This window comes from Macrosteles quadrilineatus, unplaced genomic scaffold (assembly GCF_028750875.1).
Source record: "Macrosteles quadrilineatus isolate MER2022 unplaced genomic scaffold, UCM_ALF_1.0 Scaffold_5__1_contigs__length_97177068, whole genome shotgun sequence".
In the NCBI taxonomy this organism is placed as follows: Eukaryota; Metazoa; Arthropoda; class Insecta; order Hemiptera; family Cicadellidae; genus Macrosteles; species Macrosteles quadrilineatus.
Window position 1 is genome coordinate 56,168,310 of NW_026542598.1, and position 17,675 is coordinate 56,185,984.

Consider the following 17,675-nt stretch of genomic DNA (forward strand, 5'->3'; position numbering starts at 1 on the left):
TCCCATATTGGTTAGTTGGCAGATTTCATGACGTCACGTTTTACCTGGGGGGATGGTTTTCCGGGCAGTAGTATTCCGCATCCCCAAGGTTTTAGCTGGCGGCCCCCACAGTGGATAGAAAATAAGGGGCTGGCAAAACTGTATAGGCCTATAAACCCATTTATTCAATGTTCAAATAGGTATTGTACACGAAGCATATGTTGCGTCTCACTAAAAACAACAAATATAACGTAGGCTACACAAAATGTATTCTGTCTGCTAGACTCGGTTTCGCTTGGTTAAAGACCACTCTTACACCTTCAGGCTGGCCGGCAGGCGCAAGTTGAAGGACAGAGACAATATACTCACGAAATTGCTAGGCAAAGTGAAACTAAGGAATAAAAAACGTTACTGTAGGAGAGAGTACAAGAGATAGCATTTTAGGCTATGTCACTACAATTATGAACGCAAACATTTATTTTAAGCTATTCTAAAGGGTATTTAGTGTGTCTTAATGGATGGTGAAAAAGAGGTAATTTCTCACTTCGAAACTTAGTGGAAATGCACTTGGGGTTTTAAACTTTGAACGGCAATCCCCGGGTAAATCTGGTGATATGGCAACCCTATAACTTAATGTGATTCATAATTCTAGTAAATATAGCGAAGATTATGTAGATAGCTAAAAAAAGTTAATTAATTTATACACAATTGACTTTGTAAGTCAAAAGGTAGGTTAAAAATCTTATCAGCATTATAAGGCATATAGGATGTAACTTTCAACAAATGATAGTTAATATTGGGCTAAATTATGGAATTTTATCATATTTCGATAGTTTGTGTCCAAAATCAAAATAACCTAGCCTATGTCAATGCAAGAATTTTCTGCCAACTTGGGAATTTCTTCATGTAACCACTTGTTGATTGGTTAGGGACCAACTTGTATAACCTCACCGACCAAGTTCACAATAAATTTACAAAATTAGTCTATTATTTAAATGCTAATAGAAACTTACCTCCTTTTACAAAACAAAATGAGCCAAAAGATCGACAGTGGTAAAAATTGATGAAAACTGTAAATACTAATGCGTAATAATTATCATCAACAAAACTAGAAGTTTGAAAAGCACTTGTTTTGTTTTGTTCCAAACGTAAAGACATGACATGAAGTTGACGTGACGTCATTTCATTTAGGATGATTCTTGTTTGTTTTTGTATTCACCCTCCCCCTTCTCTAATCAGCTGTTGAGTTGGGACAGACCATAGCAAAATCATCGGCTGTTAAAATCACACCTTTTTATTCATGTTGAATACACGCCTTTTTTCAAAAACAAAAGATATATTACCATACAACATACCATAACATGTTTCTAATCGTTTCAGTTATGAGATGTACATAATATTTCATTCTTCCATGTTTTGAAATTACTTAGTTAAAAAAATATTGTGTAATAACTCTTAAGTAACCTATATTTTCTTTGAAAATTGAATACATATGGTAAGCTGACGTATAAATAGATAAGACTACATTGTGAAATTGCCGAAAGCACGGACGTATAAAGTGGAGAGTTTTGCAACCGGTTGAGTTGATAAAATCTGACAGCAGAAGAAAGGTTGCTTGACCGGTCTGGAATGTATCTTCGCCCACGCTGTTTGGCATGTTTCCGGGTGCATTTTAATCTTTTGCATATGGAATCTTTACTTACAAATTACAAAAAGATATGTTTTCTTTTACACATGGCTACCTTAAAACTTATTTTTTGAAGACTGGTTTTAATTAGGGTTGGAGGTTGGATCATTGATTATACACAGAGTAGACTTCCCATCCAAAGTAAAAATTTGAAGCCAGGAAACAGGAAAATAGATTAAGTCCAGGACCATCTCATAAAGAGTACTATTGTATTATTGGGTTAAATATTAATTAAAATCCATGCCAACAGCTGATTGATTTATCGCTTTACACAGAATATTGTCATTATTTGGTACACCATCTCAACATATTGCACCACGTTCAAATATTTATATTGGATGGGAAGTCTGTCTACTCTGTCTGTCTGTGTATAGTCAATGGTTGGGTTAAGACCGCCTTCCTAGACCTTTTAACTTTAGTTTATTAATTAATAAACAAACATTGTCACTCCAAGGAGCATTTAGAATACGAATTAATTTTGACAAAATAATGGTAATGGTACAAATTAACATGAAATTAAACCTATTACTGTAGGTCTATACTTTACTGGATAACGTTGCAGAAGATGGGCCGTTACTTATGCAAAGTTATCCATTATACATCAAATACATCTATATAGTTTCATTTATTACTAAGTGTAATAAACTAAGTGTAATTTTACAAAACAAATTATTGTGTCCAAATTAATTCGTATTTTAATAACAGTCCAACAGTTCAATTAATTTCAAAGTAATTTCAAAATCTACTTTATCGACATAAGCTATTAGTACGCATTATCCCCCCAGATTTCAGCAGCTCGTAGTGAACCGATTGACCGAGCAGCGACCTAGCGGATGATCCTAGAACCACGACAAGACATTGGGACATACAGAACTGAAAATGGCTCATGGATTTGAACCGCTAACTTATTTGGTTTGAAATTGTAATAAATAGATTGTACTGTAGTCAGAGAAATATTGGATATGACCTTAAAAAAATGTAAGAAAACGATTCATGGTTTATTTTGAGGTGTTGGGTGTGCAGAGTGACATACCAAAAGCTGCCAAAAATCGGTCGACGGAAAACCCCCTAAAATCACGATTAAAAATGGCGGCTTTTCCCAACATTGGACAAATTTTGAAAAAATATATACCACATACATTTTGTATGTACATTTTTCGAGAAATCGACTTGGGACCACTGCCGATATTTATTGGGTGGTTAGTACCTGAGTACCTATAGTGAGCGCGTTTATGGCCCCCATCTTGGATCCGCCATATTGGATATAAATAAAAAAATTAAACGTAATGATAGTGTTGTGACACATATTATAAACTAGATTTTCACGCTGATTTTAATGGCGGAGTCCGTTTTTAAATATCTATAATAATTAATATCTATAAATAACTATCTATAAATATAGTAGAGTTTCAGTGTTTACGATTGAATTTCTTTACTTTTCGGAACCGCACTTCATAAATGTACAGAATAATACTGTTTAAGTAAACCTACTCAAACCATTGCTTTCCATTTGCATAACCCTTTCTCTAGATAAAAATGCATTGCTCTATAAAAACCATTAACCAAAATTTAGGCCACAGGGCGGGGATATGGCAGCCCGTTATACGAGTTAGGCCCAATTCACACCGAACGGACGTCGGGCGGAGACGTGGCAGTGACGTGGCGTTTTCAATGCACACCGAAGGGACGGTGAAGGGACGGTACAGTGGCGAGACAACCTGTATATAGACTAGACGCTTTGGTTTTTGCTTATTTCTATTAATGTCAATGGCGTTAGTTAATTTCTGTCAACTTAATTAGTACAAACAAGGGAATTGTTCTACTTCCTCACAAAATTTGATATTAAATTCAATGTCGTCTCACATATTGAAGAAATAACTTACAATCTACACACAAAAACAACTCTACACAACAAGGTTGAAGTACAAGCACACTATACACAAGAAGTTTGGTAAGTATAGTACAATATTTGCAGTCCGAACAACGGGCGCGCTACGGACATGCCACTTCCGATACGCCACGAGGGACGCCGAAGCGACGTGGCGGTGGCGGGAGGGCGGCCGCCCGCGCCACGTCACTTGTGTGTGCATTGACCAATTTGTTTACATGGGGAGGCGAGGAACGGACATATGTCCTCGCCACGTCCGTGCCACGTCTCCGCCCGACGTCCGTTCGGTGTGAATTGGGCCTTACGACACTAAACCAGTATGTGATGCAGTGAAAGGCGGCGGCCTTAGAATAAAGGGCTATGACCGACCGGGGCCACATACAATGTGACTTGTAGCTAAAAAATAGCGGTATACTAGACACAAGCCCTTCACTCATGTCTGGATAACCATGAGAGGCGAGGCATGCACGTGGAAAATGTTCAGTGGTATACCATGTGCTTACGTACTGTACAATATTTTATAGGCCTTTTAGTGATGTGACCTATCACATGTGACATCGACTAGTCGAAATAAATAATCGAAACAATAGTCTAATAATTAGTATACTATATCAATCGAAAATAACAATAGGATAAGTGAGTATTTTTCTGGGTAGTATATTCAGTAATGTTTAACCAAACATTTTTCTGAATCCCTCAGAATAATTTACCGATTGATCGACAATTAATTGTAAACCGACTAATGATTTTAGTCAAACATTATGGGTGATCACATTAGTAGACTACTCAACTACTTTCCATTCGAACAAATCCTAAAAATTGTGTGACCACTAAACTATTTTTTGAAAGGATACAATCGACGAGATCGGTGACGGAGTTGAGTTCGGCGTCTTCCGGAGCGCTGTAGAATGCTCGGAAGTCTTTCCTGAGGTCGTGGAACATGTAGTAGTAGGAGGGGAGGTCGATGTTCTTGGAGCAAGCCTCGGGGTGGAGACATTGCCTGAGGGGAAGTTGACCGTCCGTGACGAGCCGGAACAGCGGCGACTCGGGGTCAATATGGAGCGACCTGACGTACGAGTCAAACTGCAACAAAAACATCAACATGAAGTAGGCCTACAAAATACATCTGCAGAAGATTTTTTACGGGATATCACACTATATAAGCTGAATGAAATCTATCTTGGCTCACACCCTTGGCCAGCCTGTCCAAGAAACCTCTGAAAAGAAAAAGGGACCTTCAAAACGAAGAAAACCTGCCACGCTAGATTTTTCACACTTATTTGAGGAGTTTTTGAAAAACCCTCGATCTAAAAAGAATGTACATCATTAATATTATCAATTTATGTACGGATACAGTAATATGAGATAGAGTTGGACTGGTTATATTCATAGCAGCAACGAAATATCATCAGATCAAGGCATTTTAAACATGATACAAGCCGAAGAAAAAAGCACATCCCGGCGATTTTTAAAAGATTAAGAAAGCTGACTAGTCCAACTCTTTCAAATACCTGTGAGAAACAAATCGCACATTGCGAACTAAACTATCGGAACCCCCAAAGAAAACAATAATCCATGAGCATCGTAAGAATCATTAACACACTTTCTAGCTCAAGGAGATATGTATAGAACAAAATAGGGAAGCATAAATTAACATGGAGATGAGACACTCGTTAGCTAATGGTAGGAACCCAGTCACTAGAATCATCCTCCTAACAAGGATCAGACATTAGTTATCTGTACGTTCACTCCAGAGATGGCCTCAAGATGATAGAAAGTGTCAAATGACTCGTACCAGTCACGTCATTGCAGTTGGTTGTTGGCCAAACGGCACAATTACTCTGACAAATGATCTTTACAATGTATCGTGTGATGAATGTGCCTTAACTTAAGCTGAAAACCGATCAAGTTTTATGATTAAAAGTTGTAATTGATTTAGGTTGTATGTGTACATGTGCTCTTTCTTGCTTTACTGGCCAGCCTGTCCACCGATAATCCCTAGTCCAACTACACCTTTATATGATGCAGCCACCCATAAGGGTGTAATTGGACTACGGATTACTTGTCAGGACTTCTGGCCTGGGGACTTAAATGTTGCCAATAATCAGTGGATTCCAGCAACTACTGTATGTATAATGCCGTTGCAGCCCAGGGATTTGGATCTCACCTGCAGTAGGTAACAGGGGGTAGTCAAAACTGCCTGATCGGTATGGGATGTCTTCTGCTATCAAATTAGCATGCGGTGGCCACAGACTACCTGGGTGTATTCATGAGTATATGAAAAGCGTTAAATCTTAATTTCCTAAGTTAGTTTTTGCCTTTGATTTTACTTGAAGTTGAAGTCGTGAAGCGAGATCAGTCCAAGGACTACATTCCTAGACCGGACTATGAAACCTGCTTCTTGGCTCGCATACAGTCTACAGCTACAACCACTGTTGGTCTGTTAGTCCCTCCTTTTACGGCTTGTGTGACATCTACACGTTATAAATGACAACGGTTAAGATAACAAGCAATCGCGGCTGTTTCTATCTAAAAATTAATATACACTGAATATTAATAATTAATTAATATACAGCTTTAATTATTTAGTAGGAAAAGTCTTTCTTTCTTTTCTTTTACGCGTCAAGGAAAATTACAAATTCGATTTGCTCGAAAAACTCTCTCACTAAAACTCTTCATATCAAAAATTGTTCTATTTCGTTTAGATGACACTTGATGCAACTAGGTTGCAGAAACCCACGACCATGCAACTACTGTACATTGTAACTGTAAAACGCCGTTGCAACGTGTCGGCGGAACGGCAATGGCCTCATGTCGGTGATTAAATGCAAGGAGTAATTACCAAAGTGGAAGGATGCTATGTGAGAACACCCGCCACAAAGATCTGCGATAGAAAGGAAGTGGTAATTGCCGTGGAAATCTCAACTGTTCATAACCACACAGAGAGAAGGCTCCTTTTAATTGAGAATGGGATATGGAAATCAACGCACGGTTGTGCTTTACAAATCAGCCATTGAGTAGCAATAGCAAACCTTGTATGGACGTTTGCATCACTATTGTCAGCAAGGTCACACTCAGGTCTCCGGTACACCCTGATCAATAAGTAATTGTCAAGCATTGACATACTGTACTTTCTTGCGATTTTATGACCCTTGTGGATCAGTTAAACACAATTAGATGGTTTACATCCAAAACTGTTTGAGCTTATTGATGTTGTTTAATGCTCGTCTAACGATCAGTCAACAATTGGTCACCAATTCCATCTCGAGAAATGTCAGAGACTTTTGGACTGTTCAAAATTGGACCCAGATCGTCTAAATCAATGGGCTTTTTATAAATGACTCTGGCTCGAGAACCGGATGATCTTATTGACTTATTCAGTACCAAATACGTCATCTGATCAATTCAACGCTCACCCATCGTTTATCTTCACCTAAAAATACGCAACGTCTGTCGACGTAGTATATATTGGTTTTAGTGTCAAAACCAATCTCGTTCTCCAACAAGAAGCTAAATAAGTTCAGAATTGTTTTTTTACTGGAATGGCACTTAATCAATACGCCTTGAGGCTCAGGTTTGCAAATTCAAACCGCTTTCACCAAACGCCTTTCCTGCGGCTGATCCTGTATTGAAGGTATCCGGGTCGTTTTCCTTTGGAGCACCGCGGAAAGGTGAGTTGAATCAAAACATAGTGTTTATAGTGTTTCCTGGTAATCGGTAATCAGAAGGTCGCATTTTCTATTCGATGAAGCTTGTTTAATAAATTGTTTGATATTGGATCTAGCTGTTCTTTGTCGTTCGCCAACGGTTACTGTTGTATTTCGCCATCGTGTAAATGGCCAAGAACTTTAAGAAGAAAAGAAATTTTACGAATCTCCAGGCCGTTAAATAAATCTGCTTTTGATAAACACTACTCTAGGAATCTCACCTCATTCTACATTATTTCCGCTCATATTTGGATAAAATCATTGACTAGGTAAAATGCAACCAGTCGAGTCTCCATCACTCCATCGTAATCCGTAACATTGTATGAAAAGTTTTTTACGTAGTTTTGGTATGAAAATATCAAATACTTCCTCTTGGCCATACTGAGTTTATTAGTCTACAACTATTGACAGACTTCTGGACCAAATCCAACCTTTTTCAAGTGTATTAGTATTACATAACCTTACGAAATATACGATTCCTATAATGAAGCATTTTAGCATTCATATATGGGATCCGCTAAAATGGGGATCAGCTACTTAGAAACAATCAACACCGATGAACACAAATCATCATTTCCTAGTGGATGAATATAGCTACTAAGTGGAAACTAAGTAGAGTTTACAGCACTAGCGGTTGCGTAGCGTCCCGTTAACTTTAACAAGTCATAGAAGTACCTGCGACTCATCACAGGTCGGATGTAAGACGCCCAACGTGATTGACGACCTCCTCGTAAGTCAGCACTCGGGAGTATTGTTCGGAAAATGCTCGTATGTCACCGTGGTCGTTGCAAGACGTGCTGGTTCAGAAAAGTACAGAATCTCTCGCAGCTGGACGTTGGTCGGTGATGAAACAGCGGACGCTTATCACCGTGAAACTACTTTATGCTATTAGTATTTTACACAGAACACGATTACACAATTTACACAATTCATAATTGAATCATTAGGTGACTTGTTACTGACTTTAAAATTAGTTGTTTTGGGCTTGCGTCACGGCCCGTTGTATGTAAGCTCTTTATGGGTTGACAGCGACTGTGTTGCGACTTTTTTGTCTAACAGCAATATTTAGATAAAAACTCTATCTTTTAAAGAGAGCTTTAACTTATCCGTATGTTTAACATTTGGATCTATAAAAATATTGACTTTTGACCCTACGTCAGCCGGTAGAAACAATCAGTAACTAATTTACGTCATTTTGCTGAAGACTAGCTAGAGTATTGTGCCCTGAGCCTGGGATTAAAATCCCAACCTATGGTTTTTAGCTACGTGATAATATTTAAGCCCGCTTATCTAGGAAAAAAGATAAAAGGACCCTCAGAAATCACTCCATTAAAAACTACAATTGTATAAAATGGTATACTTTGGTTTGCACAATACAACATTATTCCGGGTAAAATTGACTACCTAAAAATAACGAAATTACATTCAAATCACAGATATTCGATACAATTTCGTTTGCTCACTAAATAACATGCAATCATCGCTAATGATATATTGCAAAGTAATTGTGTCAAACCGCTCTATGTTTACTGATCGATATCGCCGGAGCAGGTTCATGAACAATGCAGCTCCCAGTTTTAATCTTGCCGGTAATTTCTGTAAAATTAGCCCAGTATCTGGCCGCAGATCACCTGGGACAAGCCCGGGCCTCAAGCGGAATTGCGACATTTTGGAACATTCTGGAGCCTCGGGCCGCCTTGCAACATTTTGCTCCGCCCCGACAACACTTTATTATGCGGTGATTACGTCATTTGCACGCACGAAATTGTAACACCAGAGACATGAGATGTTGACGTGACCGGTGCAGGGCCAAGGCGGTTTGGATTGAGCTCTTAGACCAGTTGGAGCTTAGATAATAATATCATCATTGATTATGTATTACATTAGTATGTGAAAAAGTTTGTTTTTAACTAGTGCTTCGATCTGTTCAGACCTGGCGGAACACATGGTCTTCATCGTCGTACAGTACCACAGTACCTAGTTTTGTTTACGTATCGTCTCGTATGGTTATCCAAAAAGTGAAAAAAGTAGGAGGAAAAAACTAAATTTAACGTAGATTCAAGCAATTGTATATCAGTTGTTTGTGGTGAGCAACTCATGAGGGCTCGCCTGTCTGTGAAGAGAGGCAAAGCTATGTTGAAGACGCCCACCTAAAATAGACTGAGTTGGCGGCACTATTTAAGGTATAAGAATACAATAATTCTTAAAACCAAATATAACCGGGTGGAAGTTGGCGTGATGGGTAGTTCCTTTAAAAATTCAGGAAAACAATCTGGTTTACCACTATCTGCTTCTACTTACTGTATGTGCGTCCACCAAAAACTGGTTTTGAAATCATTGGAATTTGTGTGTCCAGATGAGAGAAAGACGAAAAAGGCACATCACTGAATAATGCACGGAGTTCAATGGGTTAACTATGTTTTCAGTATCGCGATCTAGAGGGTGTGGTGTCCTAGTCATAAATGACTTTCAGACTGGTTTTATGCCGAACTCAAGCCTAGATTGGTCTGCTGCAGACTCTATCTCAGATATGGTGCGGCACAAACCTACCATGGCCTGGTTACCTTATGTGTGAAAGCCGTCTCGCCGCCACACCGTACGCCATGTGTTGCATAACAGTAATTACCACTATCGTCTAACTGGTCAAATTCAATTTTGTACACGCGGCGGACTTTAATTGCACGCTTAAAAGGAAACGACGAACACGATGGATTCTGCATGAAACTATCATACACGTATCCGTGAAACCGAGAAAATGTTTCTTAATCGAGAAATGACTCGCAATAGTAGTATAGTCTTGATATGTCTAGACTCGAAAAACTAATTGCTGCAATATACACACGCTAGGCAGTCAAACTCAAAGAAATAGAGTAAACATAACTCTTAGAAACAGATTAGTTTTACGTCTGTCTACTGTACTAAAGTTATGAGTTAACAAAAAAATATCGCCATAGTATGAAATATCTTCTAGAAAGTTGTATCGAATAATATGCCTTATTCCCCCTTTTTTGGCATGTTCTGTTTGAAAATCTATATTTCTTTTTCGGTCTAACGACTGAAAACTCATGTTATCGAGAGTATCCAAGTAGTTAAGTGGCAGAGTGCTTACAAACACACATATTAGAACACCAATTAATTGGTTCCTTAGTCTATGATGAAAATCAAGAGATCCTTGAATGGTTCGATCGATAGAATAGTCAATTAATTGCAACTGAACCAACTGTCCTTGACTACTGGGCAATCATGTCACACTAAATTGATTTTCCATTCATATTCAGCTCAAAATGTGCCATGTTATCAGTCAAAAAATGATTGATACTGACATTGCAACTATTTTAGGTGTACCTACAGTAATTAAATACTTTATATGGTACTGGTTCTTTCAACTGCCAATTGAATGAAACTTCGGAAAAGTGCTTTGGCGGCCGTCTAGTTCTACAGGTATGTTTTGGCTCCAAATTAAATTGACACCTTGATTTTCACCGAGTCAATTAGAGATAATAGCATCATTCGCGAATCTCAAGTGAGAGGCGACGAACGTGTGAAGAGGAGAAGAGGAGAGGGGAGATAGAGGAGGAGAGGGAAAGGCAGTCGCAGTCGAACAATGAATAGGTAAAAAAACACACGAAATTGGCAAAGAAACGGTCCGGCGGTTTGGCCACAAGGGGGTGGGAGCGAGAGAGAACGAAGACATGGGGGACAAGGACAGAGCGATGCCAACGTACCCAGCAGTTCACTGACTCTATCCCCCCCTCCAATCAAACCTACAAGGTATGGTGCTCCGACTGTAGTCACCCGGAACTGTTGGTAGGGCCAGTGGCTTCAATGGTTGCGGTTGTCAAAGATGCAATTTGTAAATTTTTAATATAGCTAGAATTACTGCAGTGTTAGCAAAACGGGAGTGCCGATGGAGACCTGTGGGGTGCGTTCGTTTGAAGGGGCTTGACCTGGTCTCCATCGGTACTCCCGTTTTGCAAACACTGTAGAGACAGAATTTTTGTATCTCATTTTCATATTTTACAAAGCCAGTTTTAAAAGTAGTATTTTTTGTAAGAAACCGCTATAGTTGCGGTTATATGAATGTCCAAATATCTTAACCAGCAAGTGGGAACAACCTTCAACAAATATTAGATGTTGCTTTTTAGAAGGCACACACACGTATTTCTACACCGAAAACAGAATATGATTCAGTCAGGGTGATTGTCGAAAAGATGATCTGTGTAATTTTATTACGGACCAAAATCATCTGTCCCTGAAGACAAAATAATATTACTTAAAGCCCAATGATCAAGTACAGCTGGTTTCAGTTGCGAGGATTCGAACCATCGAAAAGTTACTGACGTTTCTCATTCTCACGATTGAACCGGTGACCTTCTGAGTTAATCCAAACGCCAATGTTAAAACTAAGTTTCACACAAATATACGTGGAAGCGAACTGTAAAATATTGTGTAGATGAGTCGAATTGTCAAATCGACATTGTCAATCGCGCGTATTGTGTGACATGTGATGTGGCATGACTGTTGGAATGTGACAACTACAATGCGATACAATCTGCAATGTAAATGGCTCAACAATGGAACTGAACAATGCCTGACTATCAAACCGACGTTGCGTCAACGGTCATCGCAAACTATGATGGTACAGTGAACAGAACAGTGGAAACATTAGAAACACCATCAACCCGACGCGACGCAAAGTTGTGTCAACCATGGTGGAAGTGGTCAACAGCCATCACCAACCATGATGATACAGAGGAAACATTAGAAACACTATCAACCCAACGCGGCGCAAAGTTGTGTCAGCAGTCAACGCAAACAATGATGATACAGAATAAACTTTCAAAAACTATCAATCAACTATCACAAACTACGATGATAGAGAGGAGACATTGGAGAAACTATTTCATTCTGACCGTACGTTAAAGTCACTATTAATCTAGAGCTAGAGTGATTGACTACTGATAGAAGTAGACATTCTCTTTACTGAGTTCCAACTATTTTTTTTTTATATAAAAATAAAAGTACGGCAGTTAAATAGACCGACCATGTACATTATTTTATGCCACACTAACAAACATAGTAACAACAAAAACTAAACCAGGAAATATAATTTTGGCAATAGCTCTCTCTCGGCGATAGACTATGACTGTTATACATAGAACTACTGTATGTTCTATCACAATTTTAAAATATCTACAGCTGCACCATAATGATGGGATGTCTACTTCGCTATCCAATTAAATCTATATTTCTCTAACTTCAGTTCGAAATGTTATATGCTGTTCGTTTGTACCCGTTGTAATACTTTGTATTCTTGAGCGCTTGTTTATGTTTTGCAAAATACCTGTTCAAGTCGAATGGATATTAGTGGGGGCAGTTCCTCAATTTACAGAAAGCTTCGATTGGCCCATCATTTTCTGATATGTTTCCCTTTGATGTCATCCGAAGCACCGGGTCATTCCATCTTCACATAGCTAAAACACAAACTGGTCTACAGTCTGTGGCTAAAGCCAACGACGATTTGCTAGATTGGAAGCATCAAAACTACCTTCTTACGATATGCAAAACGCTAAAGGAACGTTGGGTTCAGTAAAAAAAAAACAATCAACAAATTTGCAATAGTAAAAAAATGTCTATGTAAACAAACAGTTTACAAAGCCACGCAATCAATTACTATCACACCCCAGTGATAAGCCGGGAGGTGGGGAGGTGATGTAGGCGGTTCTCCCTCCCTACCACTCATCACAACTCTCCTCCCATCAGCACCACAACACAACGCGGTAATAATATCACAAACACAACCAAGACAAAGTTGCGGCACAGCAGACACCAACCGCACAGACAACATCTAATTACAGTGGGAATGTGAATGCATGTTGAATACACCATGTCGCCATGTTGATCATCTCTGGCAATACTGCGTGAGCGGGTTCTACATTGATAAAACGAAATGCAATTGATTCCTGCAGTGACAATGGAATAAACAAACCAAATAGATCAACTTAGTGATACGGGTTAATATTTTCAAGTTTAAAAAAATTGACGTACAAAACTAGTAGAGTAAATGTTGTGTTGCGTATTCTTATTGAAATTCAGTTGACTCGCATAACATATAAATAACAACATAAATGTGAGACCACCTGGTATTTCTTCTTATGAGAAGTTATATTACACTGAATGCAATTGATGAAAGAAAATATAGACGTTATTGCACACACAACACGACAACTACAATTTTACAAAATCATAGACGAGTGGTAAACATGCAAATAATAGTGTTTGTGTAACGCCCTAACGCCCAATGTAAGTATTGGAGCAAATGGAATAACAGTATACACATACAAAAGGAAAACTTTGATGGAAAAAGATTTTTTGATACATTATAAATATAGAGAAAAACTCTGATCAAATAATATGGAAGCCCAAAGATGATGTGGAAAGATGAAGTAATTAAAAGCACGAGATTATTGAGATCAGTCGACGAGGCTCAGCGGAAGTAGAAATGGGCGCATACACCCACAAAGTGGGAGTTAGTTCCACAAAGTGGAAGTGGGGAGTAAGTTGGTGGGGTCAAATATTTCTTAATTATAAATGGTCATCGGTCATGGTAACGAGTGAGTGATTTTATTCAAGCCAAGGGAAATAAATATCTAAGGAATGCTTTACGGCCAGAGATTTGGAAATCCGCTACCGTCAACTGGATTCCTTAAACAACATCACAAAAGCGACATATAAAACCACTCCTTTAAGAGCCGATCCATCTATTCGTCAGAAGATATCGTGTAAAATACTTTGGCCTCGACAGCGAGAAAGATTAACTCTTTAATTGTCTTGAACTGCAATTAACAAAATTTCAAAGTGGATAACAAACACGTCGTCAAACGTCCAAATACTCAGATTAAGATACATGGATACATGTACCTCTCTAAGCAAAATCGTAGAATTGCTGTTTGATCATGTTTGATTAAGAAATAAAAATAGCTTCGCAAATCATCACGCAATTGATTTCTCCGACAGAATCGACTCCAGTCCAGGAAGCCAACAAATCAGATATGCAACTCCCCCGCATCGTAGCAACCCGGTCTGTTTGATCCGCCAAGGCGGTTCAACGCCCCAAGGCACTTCATTACTATCACGATGCAACCAGCAACATTGTTGCTATCACGATCTCGACCGCATTGTTCTTCATGTTCTTCTCCCTCTCTCTTCACGCTCTGCTACCCCAGCCTCTCGACCAGAAACTGCGAGGAACAATGCTGTTTGTCTGTCTGTTGTCTCGGTACCGTTGCCAAACACTTTTCAATCGGCTGCAGATTCCTCGGTTTTCACAACTAAAGTAATGTCTTTAGGCGGGATCATCGATATGTATCATGGAAGTGGATGGAAAGTGATTTTATACCATAGGATAAGCATAGCATAGGATCATAGCTGTTTCAAAAAATAATCCGTTTATCTAGTTTACTTTAGTCAGCCCCAAATGGTCAGCTACATAATTTCACATGATCTCCGGATCTCCCCCTTTTCCTCTTTTTCAAATCCATCGAGCATACAAGTGAGGCAAATATAAATACACAATAGTATCTAAAAAATTTTCATTCGTTCATTCTATGAAGGGTATATTCGTAATTGTGTGGTTCACAAGATCTATCAGAATTAGTGCAACATCCAAGCATACAAGAGTTCAACGATGTGTGATGTGTAAAATGACCGTTTGTTTGCTATTTTGTAGACCGGGCAAACGTTCTGTGGCTGAATTTTCAAACATCTCTCTATTTGCATGATTCAGAAGGCTGCCTTTCATCCAGCCTGCGTTCAACACATCCCGGACTTCTGTGCAGCTGTTTGCAATGTTCAAGTGCAAACTTATAGCACACCTACTGTAGTGGTCCACTTCATTATCCGTCCACAGTTCACTGACACCAGATCCTAGACTTCCAAGCAAATACGTCACGGGAACCGGTGCGAGTTGGAGTTGAACAGCCTATGACTTGTACATTTCATACAGCTGACTGCACAAACTATGCGGTTTTGGCAGCCTTCTTTTCGCTTTTCGCTTTCTTGTGTTGGTTTCGACTATGTATAAAAGTAGATATTCCATTCCCATGTTAACATTGTAACTATTTTTAGAATAAAAATTACATAGTAGAATCAGCCGCTAGTTTGTGAGTCTGTTGCATCATAATTTTGTCAATACAAACATAGACATACATACAACATGGGTGCTGAAGAAGTAGGAATCCCATCTAAGAGGATCGACTGTACCCAGTCGTTTACTAAAAAGACAAAGTTAAACAATCCTCTTGCAGACCAAGCTAATTTCAACATTGTATTTCAGCTTAAAATGGCACAAGTCCCACAAGAATATTTATATGTAATCAAGCAATCTGGATTTACTGCAGTCAACAAAGAGATCATAACAGATCTGTAAACTCCCTACGAACTAAACCTCTAATGCTGTATTTTATAAAAAACTTTAAAAAATAAATATCGGGTATTGTTTCGACGTTTCGTCTAATTACACCTTAACAACATTTTCCTAGCATGCCATGTCCATTTTAAGGCACAATCGAACCCTGTTATAAAAACAGAAAACCCAACAAACCGATAATTACTCAAAACTTCCAATTACATGAAATACTTCAAATTAATTACAACCCCAGCTTGACTCCACTTCCTGTAAAGACAGCCATGAACGCAGAACGAATCGCTAAGGAACCGTAAACCTGTACTCGCTCCTAACTCAGCTCCAGTCCACTCCAGAGTCGGAGCGAAATTCACTCACGCACCGCAGCTGGCTCCGATTCAGAAGCGGTCTCCCTCAAATGGTAGATCCTATCTCCAAAATAACTTTGAAATTGATTCCTTGCGTGCCTCTCCGCATGGCAGTCCGTACACGTTCGGCGATTGACGCTGATGTCGATAGATTGCTTGTCGATACATCGCGATAAAATCACCCAATAATTTTGTGCAAAAAATGCCAACATAGAAGGACTTATACAGTTAGTAGTTTACTAACAAACCTACATTTTGATATTTGGCATCGTATTCAAATCATAAATTGCAAGATTGAAGTTCCCCATTGGAGTTAATCATGGAACCACCCGACCATTTTTTGATATATTAAATTTGTCACTTAATCACATAATCAGTTCACTAAGAAATCTGCGTACTACTTTGTGTGCGAATTTTAAGCTGAAGCACACTGGTGAGTTTGGAATAGAGTGGGTGATCAGGGCAGTATGTTTGTTATTGGCTAAGCCCACTTTTCTTTAGCTGTGATCATTAAAGGTTATTGATCAAGAATAGCTGGTTCCAGTATAAAAACATCCAAGAGCTTCTGACTTCAGGATCGAACCAGCGATTTATCATCAAGCAAGCACACAGCTAGTCAGCTATGTATAAACCCCACTATGGCAGTATATGGATCTATGGGATATACTTAACAAATATTTTTTTCTTTCGATCATTCCAATCGCCTTATCATTTTAGAAAATTGGTTTCTTGAGAATTTCTGAAGTTACGAAATCGTCTGAACTACAGACTTTGAAAAATGCTTCATAATTTGGAGTTCCCAAAGGGACAAAGCAATTTGCATATTTACCTCGTCTTTTGGAATTCTTCGCTCTGGGGCGGTCCAGGTCCTCATTATGCCTGTTACGCCACCTCCAGAAGATTTGAGGGAATCTTTCCTTAAGTTTTAGTTTACTTGTGCAAATAAAGCCAACGATGTAAAGAACTACGAGTTTTCGCGTGAGGCAACTTCATGGTTGCAATGTCTTGTTGCTGTTCTTACTTGAGACAGAATTGCGTAATTCCTTCAGGAATTGGTTAGAAAGTGATGTGTGATTAGATTTCAATGCATATCGTGGAATTTTAAAGAGTTGTCGAAGACACCCCCAACCTATGTAACCTATGATAAAGGTAGTAATCGTAAATAGGAAGCCCTGCTACATTCTTTGGGTAGTACAGTAGCAAACAGTAGCATTGACTTGACACGATATGGTATAGCATAGTAGCAGTAGTAGCACCCCTGTAAAATAGTTCTTATAGTCCTGGCATGAATCGTGTTTTGTTTTAAGTACTAGGCCCATTGTCAGAAAACACAAAATTGACCAATTTTTCTCTTAATAATTATCTTACTAAGGAATATTGATTCAAAATTTAAATTTAATCTTATTTTTAAAGAAAATTCTCTTATTAATCCTGTTATCCAATATACCCCCTTTAATACTTACTACACATGTAAACCTATAGATACGACCCTATCAACTTCTGGTGAAATTTGGAAACTACCATTATCGGATTTATGTTAATCACCCTTAATGACTAAAATATTTCAAAAGCCATAAGACTAGAGGGGCGTATCTTGACTACTTGAGTTTCTAATTTATGAGTGGGATTTAAATTATTCGGG

The 17,675-nt window shown here is 38.7% G+C and overlaps 1 protein-coding gene across 2 annotated transcripts in view; it reads right to left on the minus strand.

Moving 5' to 3' along the window:
* The window catches only part of LOC128995994 (RNA-binding protein fusilli), a 113,662-nt gene that overhangs the window by 45,242 nt on the left and 50,745 nt on the right, over positions 1-17,675 (minus strand). For both annotated transcript variants that reach the window (XM_054421099.1, XM_054421100.1), the window contains exon 4: positions 4,409-4,637. In XM_054421099.1, coding sequence (XP_054277074.1) covers positions 4,409-4,637 — 229 coding nt within the window. The remainder of the gene's footprint in view (positions 1-4,408; positions 4,638-17,675) is intronic.